At 39.2% G+C, this 19,744-nt stretch overlaps 2 protein-coding genes across 3 annotated transcripts in view; one reads left to right on the forward strand and one right to left on the reverse strand.

Annotated features, from left to right (window-relative positions):
* vasnb (vasorin b) overlaps positions 1 to 5,498 on the forward strand; it is a 29,582-nt gene extending 24,084 nt beyond the window's left edge. Inside the window, exon 3 of one of the 2 annotated variants that reach the window (XM_084129886.1) lies at positions 1,826 to 5,492. In XM_084129886.1, the coding sequence (XP_083986012.1) occupies positions 1,856 to 3,874 (2,019 nt within the window). In that variant the 5' untranslated portion in view covers positions 1,826 to 1,855 and the 3' untranslated portion in view covers positions 3,875 to 5,492. Of the gene's footprint in view, positions 1 to 1,825 lie in introns of both variants that reach the window. The other variant, XM_084129885.1, reaches the window with a different exon arrangement.
* The window catches only part of coro7 (coronin 7), a 142,133-nt gene that overhangs the window by 53,525 nt on the left and 68,864 nt on the right, over positions 1 to 19,744 (reverse strand). The window lies entirely within an intron of this gene.

A 19,744-nucleotide genomic window follows, 5' to 3' on the forward strand; every position in this document is an offset into this window, starting at 1 on the left:
CCACACGTAATAAGCAGAGGATTAGTTTCAGAAAAATATGCGTGTGCTTGGCAGCAGTCCCTGCTTTATTTGCACAGAGCGTCAACTAAACCCACTGTCTAAAGACAGATGCTTACATCACAGCCAGCAAGTCAATGGGACAGAGCAACAGGAATGTCTAAACCTGCTCCACTGCTTTTTAGACATAGAGGGAAGAAAATGGCAAAACAGGCAAATCATCTCTCTCTCTTTCACTCTCAGGATGACTGTACCAAATTTATTTATAGGAAACCAAATGTGTTGCTGATGGACGTGACATAAGAAAAACAGTTTCCTTAACACCTACATACTGGTATTGTGAGGTGTGTCAGGCTACAAAGTTAACATAAAGTCACTTCATAGAAGCACTGCATATCTATATGACTTCCACTCGTTGTCAACAAGAATGCACCTTAAAATATATTTTAAAAATATCCAGATGTTATTACAAAGATCTTTAGAAACTTACATTGACCTCACAACAAAACGAACAACTCTCTATCAGCTTACACAGAATAAAATACATCCAAAAAAGCTAACTAGATTCTGAGACGTTTCCTAAATAACTGCCGAACAGTGCAGGGATCACCAGCAGGGCATTGAGAGTGATGCTTCAATAGTGCAGCAGGAGGGAACATAATGATCCTACTATCTCTCTGTACTGTCCAATAAAACTGAGTGAGAGAATTTCACCTCAGCATGAACTTCTAACAAGAAACCCCCCACACTGTCCAGGAGAGAAACAGAAGGAGGAAAATCGTAAGGGAGAGCGAAACGTCTCCACCCCTCCTTTCAAGGCCAGATACTGCAGCGACTGATCTCACAGGAGATGATAAACTGTTTCCCCAGCTCACTTCAGTCTCCCAGCTTCATATCCCTTTATCTTTCTTTTTCTCGCTCTCCTCCCTGACTCTCACGTTCCTCCCTAAAGGTGTCTGAGCTCATCTGATGAGATCTGTGTCTGGTGTTCAAGGTCAGGTCTTCAGGTCCAAAAAAAAAAAAACGTGGCTGTTGACTGTTATTGACGTAAATTAGTGCATCTCTGGATCTAAATATAAAATGAATGAATATGAAATGACTGAATGTTTGTAGAAAGACACAAAGTGTACAAACTCCCAAAAAGAGGCAAGTAAAGTCTTATGAGCTAATGTGCAACAATGATTCAGTATTTGTGCTGTAAACGACGATGGAACTAAATGTTAATCAAACAGCTGCAATTAGATGACTTGTGGGTGGAATGATGCACAAAGCGGGTTAGACGATGTTCATTAGGGCACTTATTATATAACATTCAACCATTCCTGAAAGAGTACTTCATAAAATACCTTGATATACCATATGTTTGTTGTCAACTATATGGAATTCAAAATGTTTTGTTTGATAAACAAAGAAAAATAAGGTCAACAAACATCACCCTGAATTCCAGTGTAAGGGTCCAGCAGGCATGTACATCACTACCACAATCTATTGTTTGAGTACAACAAGATCTCGCCTTTGATCACCCTTTGAAAGCACTTGGTCTAAAGCAACCCTTTTACTCAGCCACATAAAAAGACTGACCTCATTAAAAAAAACACAGCATGTATTGCAGTATTCCTTGAAGTTGCTGAGAGGCAATACAAAGCAAAAGAGTAACTTTATCAAGTACTCAACTGTTTGCAAATGACTTTAAAGTTTCAGTTGTTGATTCATGCCATCCCTAAACTTTGACAAATTTTAACTGTCAAGTTGTGTTGTTTCAAAGTCAAAAAATACAATATGAAGTTGATTGAGCAAATGTATACTTGGTTTTCTTGTTGCATTGCAGGCTTGAAGGGGTGAATGTGAAGGCAGCAACATGAAGCTCTTCCTCCCTCTACTGCTGCCCCTCCTCTTCTATCAACTCTGGTCATCCCCGGTATTGGCCGACACCTGTCCGAAGGACTGTACCTGCGCAGTCCAAGACTCCATATTCTGCTTTAGCCGCAAAGACACTAAAATGCCCAGCGAAGTACCCACAACGACTAAGAATCTCTATGTGTTCAAGAACGGCATTGAGTCCCTTTCCCAAGAGGATTTTGTTGAGTTGGACAGCCTGGAGATGCTGGATCTAAGTCAGAACAAGTTGACCGAACTGCCAGATCGCGTATTTGAACCCCTGTCCTCTCTCCACAACCTGGACCTGTCGGCTAACCAGATCGTTCACATATCCAAGGACAGCTTTGCTGGACTGGAACTTCTGGAGAGGCTATATCTCTACAGCAACTTTATAGAGTACATACATCCTGCTGCTTTTGATGGACTACAACAGCTACTGGAGCTCAAGCTGCAAGGAAACAAACTGACAACAATGCCTGCTCTGAAACTGCCCCATCTGCTTCTGCTAGACTTACGGTTTAACAGCATACCCTCACCAGGGCCAAATGACCTCCAGACACCCAAGTTGGAGTCACTGAAACTGGGTGGGCTGGGGCTTAGCAGTCTGAACGAGGAGCTCTTAGGAAGCTTCAAGAACCTTCATGAGCTCGACATCTCCAACAATCAGTTAACAACCTTTCCAGGAGTTTTGCGGGAAGCAAGGGGCTTGGTTAGTCTCAGTTTGGCTGGGAATCCTATGGGACCTATGAAATGGGAAGACTTTGAGAAACTTTCAGAGCTTCAGGAGCTGGATATCAGCAATCTAAGCTTGCAAGGGTTACCAGAGACCTTATCCCAGCTCTTTCCTCACCTAGAAAGACTGGCTGTCGCGGAAAACCCTTTCAATTGCCTTTGCAATCTGGCTTGGTTTCCTAGTTGGCTGCGAAACAAGCGAATTCAGTTGGGTAGGACGGAAGAGACCCGCTGCCACTTTCCTCCTTTTAACTCTGGGAAGGTGCTGGAGAGACTGGGGCACCGAGAATTCGGATGTCCGATTACTACAATCGTTACGACTCGGACAGTAAAGACAACTGCAGTACCGCCAGCTCTGGTTACCAGTTTACCAAGTACAACACATGCAGTACTCCCTGCCAAACCTAGTGATAACCCCTCTACGGAAACCGACAATGACCCTCCACCTCCCACCCCTAGTACTAGTATCGACCCAGACCTAAGATCAACCTTCTGCCCAACCAATATCTGTCTAAATGGAGGAACATGTTGGCTGGACAACGAAGGACAAGTGGAATGTATTTGTCTACCGGGAACATCAGGGCCATACTGTCAAAATGAGAAAAACCCACCACCCCATGAGAACTTCCCTACAATAATAGGCACTATGGAACCTGAAATAACTGCAACAATGGTAACTAGCTCCTCTATACTCTTAGACCTTCACCGGTACATCGATATGCGCCCGCATATCCGTGGTGTAAAGTTAACTTACAAGAACCTTTCTGGACTGGACAAACGTCCCAAGCAGCTCAACGTTCCACCCTCTTATCCAGAGTACACGCTGCGTGGACTTCAGCCAAACTCTACATATTCTGTATGCGCCAGTCCGTTGGGTGAACCTGGGGGCTTGGATCGTGTATGCACAGAGGCCCAGACGGTCAGTCAACAGCTAACTCCCACTGGAGCACGACTGGAGGACCCAAAGCTCACTACGATGATCATTCCTGCAGTCGCCATCCTTCTTCTGCTAGTCCTAATAGCTGTGGCTGTTGGAGTAGCTTGCTACATGCACAAAAAGAAATCAAAGGGACACCTGGACTTAGAATGTGATCCGTCACAGCTGGAGCTGGAGGGTATGGACAATGGGGCACTACCCCAAAAGCAAGAGATTATATCCTGTCCATCAACCGCGCAGAATGGTGGCTTGGACTACGAGGTGCCCCTCATGCAAGATCACTGTACTGCGAACAACAACATGAACAGTTTAAAACCCTCGTATTTCTGATAATTGCAAAAGGTTTGTGACTTACTTACATGCTAAAGCATGAATTATACTGCTTTACAGGGGACCACAGAGGACAGTAAGAACAGCCACCAGCTTTTTTGCAAAGAGACAGTGGCATTTAGGTGATTCCTGGTGCAATCCTGTAAGGACATTTCTGTCAAAATGACATCCTCCTAAGTGCCCTTTATCATCTGAAAAATGGAAAGACTCTACAAGCCAATCTTACAACTAAAGATCTTTTAAAATTTTAATATGGCTGCCAGTCGTAAAATGGACATAAGGCTGACTGAAAAAAAATGTAGCCGAAATATTGATGTGTAGCACCTGTGTGCAACTCTTAGGAGCTGCACTAACTGTGAACCGTAAGTCCTACATTTGAGTGGGCAATTGAAGATATTGAAAATATAAACTTCTTAAGTAACAAGGCTGACTCTTATGATGCTTTGTCTAACTGATAGGCATTGTTTCTTTGTTTTATATCTGTACCATGTTTTTGTACAAGTATGTGACTGTTACCAGGCGGCTGCTCTTCCCCCATATCTTGTGACTTTAAAAGCAGACAAAACACCAGATTAAAAACTTTGAAGATTAAAATGTACTTGTGCCACCAAGTGTATCAAAGGCTTTAGTTTAGAAATGCAGACAGTCTAAGCAGTTAAAAGTCTATTCAGACTTAAAACTAAATCCCTCCTCTATATTTTAGCCCCTATTCCCTATTCCCCCAAGAAATAGAGACAAAACGTAAGTTAAATGGAAATGGCTGATTGAAAAGCAGATTAATATACATTATGTTCTGTTGTAAAAACAAATAAGTCTAGCAATATATTATTGAAAGCTACAAATTGGTGGGATCTTTTTAAAATATTTATTTAAATACCAAAAAGGGGTTGTTTCATATATCACTATTCAAAAAATTCTGTCAGTTTGCCAAATTAGCCATTGCACTATTTACATGCTACTCAGCAGAGAGTTTCCTCTTGCAGTCACTTGCAGTCAACACCGTTTTGACAGATTAATATGTTCAAAAACACTACAGTGTTCTTTGGCTAGCTCGCATTAGCTAAAAACACACACTCCAACTGACAACTCTACTACCATTCTACAACTACCATTCATGTGCAAGACACAACGAAAGAGCATGAAACAACCTAAAAATGACTGAGGTCCTGTCATTGATCACTCTGAAATTTAAGCCACAGATACTGTGGATTCTTAAAAGCAAAGTTTACTGCAAAATGCCAAACGGAGACAGTGGGGAGCTGTGCTGATTTACCTCTGTGAGGAAATGTGTTACTATTTTAGCACTTGTTCTACAACCTGTCAGATGATGTTTCCCAAAAAAAAAATGAATAAAATAAAAAATGTAAATATGAAATTGTGAAACCTTCTGCTTAAAAGAAGAAGGATTTGTAATCTTTTTTTGTTGTTGTTGTTGCTGTTGTTGTTGGAATATGCAAACTGGAAAATATCTCAGCAGTATGAAGTATTGAAAATATTTGTGAATATTTTTGATAAGATCTGCCTCTAATTTTCCCTGTTTAATTTGGGAAGCTCTTTTTTTATACCTTTCTTTTGTCTATATGGAGATGTGTGTATATGTATGATGGTATTTTCAAAAAGCTGCAAATAAAACAAATAAAAAAATAAACTAGTTTTACATTCTTCTGTTTTTCGCTCAAGCTAGCTGGTCTGATTAGCAGCAGAGTCAATTAGGTTTACTGATGTTGAACGTATGTCTTTGTTTAATGTGTTTGGTAATAACACTTAATAGATGCAAATAAATGTGAACACAGAGAGAGAGAGAGAGCGCTAGCATCCTATATGCCATCTGCAAACGCACCACACAAAGCTTTTATGAGGAATTTTAGGATTTGAGTGCCAGGGAAAGGTAATATATTTTCCTTTTATGGAGAAAGCCTGAGGTAAACGGGATTTTTTATTAAAAACAAACAATTGCCAAATCTAATAGGTGCAGTTTCACCTCCATACGTCACTGGACTGAACATAATGAGGATTGTTTGTTATTACACACATCCTTTACTGACCACCCACCTGCTTTACAGGTACATTTGGAAGGGTTCGCAACAAAAGTTCGCACTACTTCCAAAGTCTGCTTATCTACAACCATCCAGCTGCAATCTGTTGTATATTAAACCCGTTTAACAACACAAACACATAAAACAGCCCACCGCTGTCCAACACGAATGGCATTTCCATTAGTAATGAGCGTGATCATGTCAAACAATTAAAAACAACAGAACCTCTCACACAGCATTACCTATTGACTCAAACTGAGAGAACAATAACTAAGACATCAGAGGGAGGCAAATTTGACCAGCGAAACGTACAAGCACACGTCAGTCACAGGAGAAACAGGCGGGTGTGTTGTGTCGACGGCAGTGGGTAGCTGAACGTGTGTGTGCGTCTGCTTTCCAGCTTTTCAACAAAAGGTCTCCTTTATTCTGTGATTTTAAGAGAGCTGGTTCTCTGGCTGCACTCCAAAGCCAGACTCAAACTGAGCTGCTCAAAGGGCCTATTGTAGACACCCGAGCTGACTTTTTCAAATTATCTTCCAAAAAAATTCCACAGAAAATTACTGCTGAGTAAATATTGTTCTGCTCCTTGTTTTTTTTCTCTCTCTCTTTTCTTTTTCTGTCATGCCGTTTTCATACTGTTCTAGGGTGATGACGCCAGGGCTTAACATAGGTTTGTGTTTCTTAGGAAAAGAGGTTCCTCCACACATTTGTTTTTCCTGGTTTATGCCTCACTCTTGCCATTAATACCCTACTTTTACATGTTACATACCTACAGGCAAAAACTAGAGTACAAACCTTATCACCAGGGTTTCCCCAAACTGAGATTCGTGAGAACTACAGGGGGTTCGGATGTTGATGAAAAGCTAATAATTATTCATATCGAATGTATAATCAAAATAAATAAATACAGGTTGCACGATTATCACAATATAAGTATTGTATATAACAACGATTCACAATTATCACAATTATAACAACGATACCCTCATGTCATGATTCGATACATATCACGATACTGAACTCACGATACGATATTATTGCGATACTCCAAGACATATGATAAAAGGTTAACAAAAAATGCACTGTTGATTAAAATGCTAAATTTGCTTTTACATTGTGGGTGTAAATGAATTGGCTTGGACTTGGTGCTGGAAACCCAATGCACAGGACAAAAGTGACACCAGAATAAAAATATTCATGATTCTGAAGCTGAAAACAGAATTATTTTAGATGAATATGCTTGCACTGTCACTGACTAGATATATTTAAAATAATTTATAGGCCACTTTTTACTGGTAACATCAGACATCTGGCATTATCAGGACCCACAAATATTCCCAGATTGCATTATTATACATTATATTCAACATTATATATAAAGAGGTTTAATATAGTACTGACACTAACTCTGAAAACTTGAATTTTTTCTAAACTATACAAAATACATATTGTCACTATCCATGATACATAATGTTGCATTTCTGTATTGCGATATATTGTGACGCGATATATTGTTACACCCCTACAATATAGTGTGATTATCAAATCAAAGACTGCAACTGAATTAAATAACTGAATAGTCTGATGCGCTGCGTGTTTTATTTATTACACCAACAGTACACCAACAGTACAACCCACTCCTGGACAGACTGAACATTTGAGCCACATTAAACAAATAAAGCAAACTGAATCGTACACCAGAAGATATATTCATATTCAAAGAAGAGAATCTTATTGATCAAGATAGTTAAAGTAAGTTAATGTAGACTGAAGACAGAAGGTCTGGACTCCATAGCAGCTTTCATTTGTCAAAGAGGACATCTGACTGACATGTAAAGCAACCAATCACAGTCATGAAAATGAAATGTCGATATCCCAAAAATAACCGACCAGCGTGTAAAACTCAAACTTCACATTCTTCACATACTTCTGATCCTGATAAGCGTTCACTGTCACAGTTGTAAACACGACAGCTTTCTTTTTCCATGAGGGGGTTTGGCGTCACAACGGCTTTGGTTCCAGGCCGACTGTTAAAGAATGCGACGCACACGTCTCCCAGAAATCTTGTAGAATTCAACCAATCAAATAACGACTTTGTAACTCCTGAAGTGTTTCCAATTTTTTAGTCCACGGTCAGTAGGTGTGATATAGCTGCTCAACCTACAAATACTTGGTAAGTGTTTGCTGTTGCAGTGCGCTTTCAGAAACCCTCCACCTGTATAGATCTGCTACAGGTAATTCATGTATGCAATACTGTACAGCAGCAGCATGTCTTACTTGTATTGGCAGTAGCGAGTCCTGTGCTTGCTCTGCAGCAGCAATAACCAACAGTAGCAGCAGCAGCAGCAGTGTAGCAGATCTGTTCCGTTAAGACCAAACATATCAACATTGTCATATCCATTACCATGCCAAACACTCAGAGAGTTGTCATGACAGAAATGCGTAAAGCTTGTTTCTAGCCTAAAAAAGCTAAACAAAAATTTCCTTTGGTCAATTACACGCTGCAAAATACAACAGATCAGATCACTTGTTTTAATCCAATATAGTGAATGTTTATTAGAATATATGAAACCGGTCCTTCTCGACCCGCTCTGTGCAGGCCTCGAAAAAGGATCGCTGACAAGGGAGCTAAAGATCGCAGTCTCTAGCTAGCATGCCTCTTGAGGCCAGAGGAGTGAGGTTTACACAAACAGCTCTTACCAGCTTGCCTCCATTACACTCACCCCCCTAAACCTCACTCTTATCCGGGTCACGGCACCAAATGTAACCTGTCCTACTCAACCCGCTCCGAGCGGGATTCGAACCGGTGTCTCCAGCGTGGGGAACCGGTGTCTCCGCTAGTGCGCCTCTTTAGGCCAGGGGAGTGAGGTTTACACAAACAGCTCTTTCTGGCATACATTACATATATAACTAATGACAAAATGAACTAGATCGGCGAGTAATTTCACATAACGATGGACATAAAAATAGCTACAAAATAGCTACAATTTGTGAAGTCACATTCACTGCTAAGAGGCTTGGTATATTTTTTGTCCATTGCTGACTGTGAGGTTGTTGTTTGATGTTGGATCAGTAGCAGGAAAACAGACCAACGATATCAGACGACGGGTTATGTTGGAGCGAAGTGGTGGAGAGTCATTGGGGAGATTGTCTTCGGTCTTATCAGATTTTCTGCAGCAAAACCACACAGGCCAGTTCATCAGCAGTTCAAGTTGCTTTGAAGGTATCAAAATCGAAAAATCTTTCAAATAAAGACATATTTTCCCTCATATATATAGCCTAGTGGTTGCTACACAGATTATTGAGTATCTGAAAGGCGCATGAGCCGTCTGGATTGGCCTCTCACAGGGTTTGAATCCGGCCCCGGGGCCACGGACCACAAGAATGCTGACACTAGCATTGGAGATAGAGAAGACTGGGATTGGGAAGACTGGAATGATGAAGAAAAATAGAGAAAATTAAAGAATAATGACAGAAGAATGTAGTGAACACAGAGCTCTGCATGAGGCATGTGGATTTTATGGACCGCAAATGTAAGTAGAGTGAAAGAGAAGGATGGAGGGGGATTTAACTGAACAATGGTGAGGGATGAAGAAATGACAGATAACAAGCTGGGATACTATTGCTCAAACTTCAGCATTTTGTAGAAACGGGGTGATGAATGCTAGAGATGGGATTGGCGGGATGTCCAATTAGTAGACGGTTCATCCTGCTAGTCTGCTAGCTAGACAGCTGCTCTCAATCACTAATGCCTGTCCAACATCTTCCATACACAATAATAAAGGATGCTTTGAGAGCGATTTGCTGGTGTTTGTTGTCAGGATACAGAGAAACACTGCTGGAAAAGGGCGGAATGACTCAAGGAATAAAGCCATTAATGGCCCACACATAATAAAGCTCAGCACTGCTGCCAACTCGAGGCGTAGTCCATCTCTGAAATCCAAAGCATCAACTTTCCAACACAACACCTGACTCTTATGAAAGCTCACCTGGAGGACCGCAGTGTGTGTAAAAGCGTGTTAGGGTTAGTGTGGGAATGCCGGATCATTCTACAAGCCTGGCTTTCGTTATCAGACATTCGTTCTCAATTTGGTTCTGTGTTTGGCCCAAAATGGAGATCCTTAGATGCTCCGTCAACCAGCAGAACGTGCTCTAGAATAAAGACAAGCAAGGAAATACAAGCGTTTGATTATTCACACATCTGCATCAGCATTATCTCACAGGTTTTCAGAGGTTTAAATGCAAATCAGCACCAGGCAAGATGAAGCAGGCGTGAGCTCATGAAGTTGAACGGAAAACAAATGACACAACCCCATTAGTCAATGTTTATAACGTCTCGCAACCTAATGACCTGGACCTACATCAGCAGAGCCGGCTGTGCCGAGAACAGATTCACGGACGTCTTCTGGCCAGCTTCGGTTCTGGGCGAGGAATGTGTTCTTGGCAGACGAGAAATTTAAACATAAGTTAATTATCACTAGCTTCGCCTCAGGGCTGTTAAAGACCACTGAACAGCAAACCCATTTTGTTGTAGTCCAATGCAGGGTTATTATATAGTTAACTAAAAGTAAAACTAAAACCATAAAAAACAAGTTAAATATCCATAAAATAAGCGATAACTGAAATTAAATATAAAAAAACGTAAAGTCCCCCTGCAGTCAAAAATTGTATCCCTTAAACTCATCTGTGATTATCAAAATGACATTAAAAAAATTCCTGTGAAAATAATTTCTTCATGCCTTGAATAGCTTGAATGTAACACTACACCCTTGCTTCATTTAGAATATGTTTATCTATGAATATGCAGATGAGCCCCGCCTCCACTCACTCGCACCAGCTCCGAATACCTGATCCATTCGGTCTTTACTGTAGTAAACACTACACAATGGCAAGTGAAAATATCGGTTTAATTCAGCCATATGTTTCAACCAGAAACTGACTGAGCTTGATTTTCACCACAGGAGGACTTTAAACTTATTTTATTTAAGCTATTTGCCAAGGCTAAACTAAAACTAAAATCTAAATTCATAAAAAGACTTATTTTAATGTCAATGCATTAACTAAAGTTAACAAACTGAACCTTGTTGCATGATGCTCCTGTTAAATTTACATCATATTGCAGTACATGAATCAAATAAACCTCCGAAACACTTTGTTTTACAGTTTTTGTCAGTTGTTACGTGAACAGGTCTTTGCTAGAGTACAATGTGACCTTAAATTTTTTTTCGCATGGCAAGTTCATTAACAAACGTTCTAGTCTTGTATTGAAAAATTAATAGACAAAAGAAATGCTGTGAGGGGCAAGAGGATGTGAACTCAACGCCACTGCCTACCTTGAATTACAACAAGAAGCCCGAGGACACACATTTTTGCACTGCGGGTGACTTGGAGAACACACACACACACACACACACTTTGTGAAAGTGTAAACACAGGCCTCATAAAGTGGTAAAGCTCAGAGGGGCTCAGAGCGTGACAGTAGGAACACGGCCCAAAAACACAGCCTGCAGTCTTCGCTTCTGCTCATGAAAGAACAATATCTCAGCTGTAAGCACAGAGATGATGTGTGTGTTCATACTTTACTGTCCTTCACTGACAAAGATGAGCGGGATTCAGAAGCAGCTGTCTTGGACCACACAAACACGTCTTTGGTCACCTCCCTCTAAGACGGGACTCACCCTATGGGGAACTACAATGGGTCTGTTCTTCATCTTCCTACTGTGTTCACCTTTAGGTTTCTTTTCTTTGAGTGTCCAACTTGGAAATACAAAAACGCCTGGAGAATGCGAAATCATTAGGGGTGAGAACCAAGAACTGGTTATTCAGAACTGCTTTCATTCTTTTCACATACACAGGGCCGTAGCTAGAGGATTCGGGGCCCCCTGAAAAAATATTGATGTGGGCCCCCTCCACCGATAACATATACTGTAAATAGATGAGTATGGAGGCCCACATATAACAGAATATGGTGATGTTGTTGTAAAACCTTTATTTTAAAAGTTAAATGTATATAAAAATTACAACTAATAAAAATAAATTGTTAAATAATAATAAAACCAATTTTTAAAAAGTAGCAGCAAAATAATGTTTTTTTCCCCATCAGTCTGTTATACTTCATAAAGTAAACATTTATAAATTGACAAGAATGCAGTCAAATTTAAAAAATAAAGTCATTATTGTCTTGTTTTTTAATAAAGATAATATTATTAAATAAAGCTAAAATGTATTCATTCAAGTGCAGTGTGTTGTATTCGTGTTTTCTTGATTTAATAAATACATCATCAGCCGGCAGGTCAGGTGCATAATGCAATGCGTCGTGACTCGTGTCAATTTTTTAACTATTTACAATAGTGTAAAAAGATAGGAATTTTGACCACGTAATCATTCGGTCGATTGTGGTGTGCACCGATAGGCTAATGGAGAGTGACAGTACCGGCAGGCTGTAGACGGTAGTTTTCTTATTCCCAGCAAAATAACAATACAACCTGTCTTTAAGAACGTCTTGATCGACTGTGATACAACTCCTCTCCTGGCCTCCCTCTCCTTCTTTTCATAGAGTTTCTGGTACCCTGATTTATGTTTTCTTTTCCCCGACATTTTGTCAGTTAATCTCCTGCTCTTCCACCAAGTTCATCGTTAACTTCAGGACCTGCCGCCTCAACTCTGATTGGTTCTGTTCACGAGCTGGGGTGGGACTTACTATTTTATTGGGTCCATCTGATGTTTGTCACTGACTGAATAATTAATAAATACTTTAGATCGGACTAAACCATTTATAGGGAGGTAAGAGATATTTGGAAAAATTATTTAAGCAAATTGCATGTTTTTGTGGTTTTCATTTAAATCCCAGGCATACAACTAATATAAATATTAGAATTTTTCATACAACAGGGGCCTATATAGTATAACTGCTGGATTTTGTGGGGCCCCCTGGGCAGTGGGGGCCCCTATAATTGTCACCACCTTTCACCCCACTAGCGACGGCCCTGCACATACATACATACATACATACATACATATATATATATATATATATATATATATATATATATATATATATATATATATATATATATATATATATATATATATATATATATATACATACACACATATACACATATGCATATATATATATATATATATATATATATATATATATATATATATACACACACACATATACACATATATATATATATATATATATATATATATATATACACACACATATACACATATGCATATATATAAATATATATATATATATATATATATACACATATATACATAGAACTGGAACCAAATCTAGACTTCTGAATCTACAATGTGAAAAGAAAGCATAACCAATTCTCGAACGAACGATTCTTATGAGACAGTTTTTTTTAGTGAATCAAAAATAGACCACAATCAGATTAGTTTGATTCCTAAATGAATGACTTTTATGAACTGGCTCTCTTTAGTGAATCAAAAACTTGCAGATTGACCAGTGTAGTCCGATTCCAGAATGAATGACTCCTATGAACCGGTTCTTTTTAGTGAAACAAGAACATACAGGTTGTGTTCAAAATCCCCATTGACTACCATAGTAGGAAAAAATATATACTATGGTAGTCAATGGGGACCGAGATCTGTTTGGTTACAAACATTCTTCCAAATATCTTCCTTTGTGTTCAGCAGAACAAAGAAACTCATACAGGTTTGGAACAACTTGAGGGTGAGTAAACGATTATAGAATTTTCATTTTTGGGTGAACTATCCCTTTAAGAACTTTTCTTAGACATACCTCATGTGAATTGTGGGTTACCATGAGCACACGTGATATATATTTAAAATGCACACAACAGTTAAAGGGATCTTCTAAGATTCAATCATTTTGAGCGAAATAAAGCAGAACAAACTCCGATAACACATCCTTGGGTGGGCCGTAACATCAAATCTAGTTAAATCCCAAACTCAACAAATGCATCGGCCCTCCCACGCTGCGCTCCTCATAAAGAGCGTCTTATAGCGTGATCCAGGAGGAGACGTGACCTCTGACCGTCGTGACCCCAGCAAGCGCAATACGACCACTTCATACACGGGACGTCAGCTCCATGCAACAAACAGACGCTCAACATCCAGTCATACGGAGCAGGCGGTAATTCAGAGAGGCGCATGTGCTCGACTTTAATTGCAGGAAGAGTCTGGACATTGACATGCTCTCTAAGTCTGATTCACACTGAGAGCTTGAATGGCAGCTCAGGAAGCACATGACCTTTATGAGATGTTGTCAGGCCAATTAAGAAGCTGTTTAAACAAGTAGAGCCATCAGACCTGAGCACAAGGATGACATTGATGGGGAAAGGGAGGAAACAAACGCTAAAAATCATGTAGAAATACAGAAACCCTGTTTTTAAACCTGTAAGTATAAGCTTGTTTGACTTAAAGCGGAAAATGGAAGATTTATTCACCCTTGTCATGTCTTTCCAAACCCTGTAATGTACTTATTTTTTCCATGAAACACAAAAGTAAGAATCTTTACTCCGCTTATTCCCACACAACAATGTATTTTAAGTCTTCTGAAGTCATATGATAGCTTTGTGCGAGGAACAGACTGAGATTCGGGTCCATCTCACTTCTGAAATTGCAAAATTCAAACTAACACATCGTTTTTGCTTACAAGTTACAACACAAGTGAAAACCAATTCAGCTAGATAAGAGGTCGCATAGCGCACAGCTATAGTGCATTCGTTTGATGCGACGAGGTTTTATACAGGTTTTAATGCAGGTGTAGTTTTGTCTTAATGCACCGATATGAACAAGTTAAAATAAAAAAAAGTGAAAAACAATCTGCCAGTGCAGTGACAAAATGCACTCGTACGAAAATAAGCCTTGATATCGCATGCAGTGTTACTTCTCAAGTAAATGTATCTTGTTTTAAGGAGGACTAATGCAAAAGAGTGTGGCCTTGCTGCTAGCACACACTGAACAGTCCTCTCTCGACTATCTCCATCTCGAAACATGGCAAAAGGGTCAAAAATGGCCAGTTCCATCCAGTTTCAACAGGGGTTTTGCAAGCATACTCAAGGCCGCACTCCACCAGCCCACGGCACGGCCTGGCTCACGAGTGTGTGGTTCAGACGGGCTGTTCTAATCTGTAATAAGTCCGCCAAAAGGAGTGAGGCAAATGTGTGGCACCGCACTGCACAAATACCAGCGTCCACCTCGAGCCTGACGCCACGGGGCGAGAGGGAGGCGCCGAAACACTCCCCTGTGGAAAATGCAGATCAGCCCTAATGCCCCCCGACCACAACAGCTTCTAAATCCATCTCCTGAGAGAGGGAGGGAGAGAGAGAGAGAGAGAGAGAGAAGCATGAGGGAAAGTCAGATCCTCACCACAACATTTTTACCTCTGAAGAGATGTAATTTAAAATGAACCGCGGGAAGGTCAACACTGGAGCTCCTGCAGCCAGGTTTTTTCATTTCCCGTCCTCGCTCACATGGATAGGTGTGTGTTTATTCGGGGCTGCTTCCAGTAAGGTGGTTTTGCAAAAGTACGGGTTGAGATAAGTGTCATGTTTGTGCGTGCGTGCGCACTCTACGACAGGGGTTTTTCTGCTTTAAAAAGAAGCCTTTCTTTTTTAAACTATTTTCCATCTCGCTTAAATCGAGGGGCAGTTTTTCTCCGGTGGGCTTCGGGACGGTGTGGTCTCACCGCCTGCTAGCACACTAGAAGAGTGTTATATACAGGGGAAAGTACAAAAAGACGTAGCAACACAAGACAGACATTCATAACTGAGCTAAAGGAGCGACAGAGCGAAACGGTCGCCGTCTCAGCAAAACACTTCTCATGGAAGACGAAGAATAAGGGACAGATCAAGCCGTGAAACTTTAATGTAAAAAAAAAACCTCAGAAGGTCCAGCCAGACAAATGTTATCATCCTTAACAAAAACTTAATGAAACTGAAATAAAAATAAAAGCTAACATTCATGGTACAAAAATACAAAATAAAGTACATTTTCATTATACTAATAATAATATAAAAATCAATTTTTATTGTAATTTTTTTTAATTATATATATATATATATATATATATATATATAGCATTAAACAAAAATGTCACTAGATAGAAATTACACTAGACTGTGCACAAAACAAATTAAAGGCGTTAAACAAACTTTTTTTTACTAGTTAGTGTAGTTAAGTTCGGCAGCCATTAAATATATATTTTTTTTTTTTAATTATGAAATTATTAAATTATGTATTAAATATTATTAATAGTGATTATTTATTAATAAATAATAAAAAACAACTTAAAGTCCCACTGTAGTCAATAATCTCATCTTTAAATCACCAAAATTACATATTAAAACTTTTTTTCCCATAGTTTGAAAAAAAAATGCCTTAAAATAGCTTGAATGTAACTCTACAGCCTCGCCTCATTAGTATACGCAATATATAGTAAATATGCAAATGAGCCCCGCCTCCACTCACTCACTCCAGACGAGATCCACTCGTTGACGATCACACGTTGATCTGATTGGTTACAAGGTAGTTTGTGACGTCAGAAACACCAGCGATTTCAAAGCGTGTTTTTGAGACTGTCTTTGGTTCACTGCAGTTTTAAGGAGAAAATACTCAGCAATGGTGTCGACTTATACATTTACACATGGTTTGTCTTAAAGCATATTAAAAACATAAAATAGACCATATTAAAACCTTGATTTTAACCACAGGGGGACTTTAACAACAACAACAACAACAACAACAAAAAAACATTTAAAACTACAACAACCTGGTTTGGAGAATAAATTCAAATATAGTAAAGACATGAGAAGAGACATAATTTGCTTGGACAAACCCAAAGCATGATGGAAACTGGAAAGTCACTGAACAGGAGCGAGGACAAAGATCAGACATAGTGGGCGCTTGAGGGATGATGGACTTTGAACAAAACACGCACGTCTTCTGTCTGCTGATTTCTATAGGTCCTGAACAAAGATGTGCAGAAGAGTTAAAGCTCCAGAGTTTCTGTCTGAGCGTGTGTAAAGAGTTCATGAGTACACAGCAGTAGTGAACCGTGCTAGGCACGCACACACACACACACGCACACACACACGGCAGCAAGACAGTGGGTAATAAAACAGGAGTAAAAACTATAATCATGCTCCAATGTGGATGTTACGCTGTGATTTGTGCTAGTCTGAGCAGAACAGTGTGTGTGTGTATATTCCCATACATCTATTTTATAGCACAAGTCAGGCTGATGAAAACTGTCTTTCAACATTATCAGCACATGGCTCCTCAAATTTAAACCAGCCACATAAAATCCCATCAAAAAAACCAAGTCAAAATGCAAAACACATTAAACATGAAGCTATATTCACATCCTAGTGCTCCTGACCATAAGATCCTCAACCACACGTGTAACCAGCACAAACCAGCTAACTAACTGACTTTTCTGAAAGCTAACGTCAAGTTGAAGCCCTTTGATCTCCATTTTAGCATAACGAACAAAACAGAGAGGAAAACTCTTCATGAATTTTCCGCTGCTGTTCTTTTAAAAGCACCTCTCCACCTTTCCTTTTCATTCTTTGGCTCTCGCCATGAGGAAATTCTTTCGTTTCCCACCCACGTCCCACTTGGATGAAGTTGGGAATCTCATTAAAGTCTCAACTTCTTCCGCTCGCCCTCGACGGCAAGCAGGTGACTGACTTACGGCCATCACGCGTGAGGAGCTGAATATATATAACCACCGCATGGCTGTATTGTTCCATATGAAAGTTCAAGCCATCTGAAATCCTTCAAGGAAAAGTTCTAAAGACAAGCACAGTGTGTTGCTCATGTCTGATCTAATGACCAGTGGAAACAGAGCATGATGGGCAGGTGTGTCCACAAACGCCCGGGATAAACGTCCATCAAGTCGCTCGAGTAATTGAGCGGCTGTTCTATTGACACTAATGCGTTCCTGTTATTCTACGGACAAATAAACCCCGTCACATCACAGACGCGCCACACGTTTGCCCTCTTGTCGGAAGGCTAAACACAACTTGCTTGCTAATAAACTTCTGCTGAACGACATCCAGTGAATGCTGGTAACATCTAAGGACACAGAAAGAAGAAAAAGAAAAAGACAGAAAGCTGGAAAACTACAGTCAGCAAAATGGGCAGCTGCATGTGATTGTGTTTGACGTTACGGAGACAAATAACAGATGAAAATGAAAAAGTAGCTGGACAATTTCATGGCATCAGGTTTGACGCTCTATTAGAGAGCAAATCCACATCATTACCTCCATCACGAACACAAAATGGGTTGCTGGTCTGTTCTGACGTGGACGGTAGGGTAAAACGACGTTTAATGCAAATAATAAAATGCAACTATAAATAAAAAGCAACTAACCATATGCATAGTTATAGACAGCTAATAGGCTTTAAAAAGACGTCACATTCTCTTTTCTTGTTGGTGTTCATCCAATCAAACTCATTCAGGTGACACCTAAACAAAACTAGTCAAATAAATCTAATAAAAAGCTAGTAAAAAGAAAATGATTTTAACTATATGCTTTCATCGTCAAAAACAATGAAAAAATTACACAGGGTAAAATAAAAATAAAACTAAGATCACAGCAGGAACGATAAACATGATTTGTATACAAAAACTAAATAAAAAGTAGAATTTTTAGCCTATTTAGCCTGTCTGGGTTAATTAATTATTTAACAATAGTAATTTATTTATATAAATACACACACATGCATATATATATATGACAAAAAATATTAGGTCTGTGTTTGGTCACCACTGAAGTTAAAAAACTTGCAAATTGCTTTTCTTTCAGCTCTTGAATAGTTTGAAATGCTAAGTTACATTCAAATCATTTCAACTGATTCAATTATCTTGCTTCATTTTTCCATGCACTGTAAAAAATTAAACCGTGATTTTTACGGTAAAAAACGGCAGCTGTGGTTGCCAGAACTTTACCGTCAAAAATACGGTAGCAATGTTATTGGTTTTACAGACTTAACTTAAAATTTACAGTAATAAACCGTAATTCATTATCTGATATAATGTGAATTTAACATCCTTTTGAAGTATTAATATCTGTTTTGTACCATTGTAATACACTGATAACCAACAATCACAGCAGTGATGAGAGACACATGATCAATCAAAGCTCATCACAAGCAGCTCTTTCACAAGAAAGGTAATACTAATATAATAGAAGCTGCACAGTGTCATTCACACAAACATTAAACACCATCATGGTAACACACATGAAATTTTAAAAATGCAATAAACATTAATTTAACAACATTAAATGTAACATAAAACCCTAATGTACATAACTGATTAGAACAAACTAAGAAAACTATGAAGAAACAGTTATTTTAACAAAAATAGATCAAATGTGAAGTGTCACACAGGGAATTGTGGGAATGTCAATTTACGGTTTTTCACTGTAAATTATACAATGAGTTGTTCTTTTTCACTTTCAAAAACTGTAAATTTAACGGTATTTTACAGTAAAATTACATTAAATGTACCATTAGATCTATCACAATTATTTACCGTATATAGTACGGAAACTTTCTGTTAACCAATTAACAGTTTTTCACTGTAGAATTTTACAGTCTTTTACCATTAAAATCACGATCATTTTTTACAGTGTGTTGCAAACTTTCCAAATTTGATCAAATTTACTTAGGCCTATATTAATAGAAGTTAGTGGTGTGTGTGTGTGTGTGTGTGTGTGCCACTCGGTGTTGGCAGCAGTTATTGGCCACTGTAGTCCAGGCAGCGTAGGAAACCATTCACTAATGTGAAACACACTAGTCCTGGTGTCCGTGTGTG

The sequence above is a fragment of the Abramis brama genome, assembly GCF_963993115.1.
Source record: "Abramis brama genome assembly, chromosome: 1".
NCBI classification, from domain to species: Eukaryota; Metazoa; Chordata; class Actinopteri; order Cypriniformes; family Leuciscidae; genus Abramis; species Abramis brama.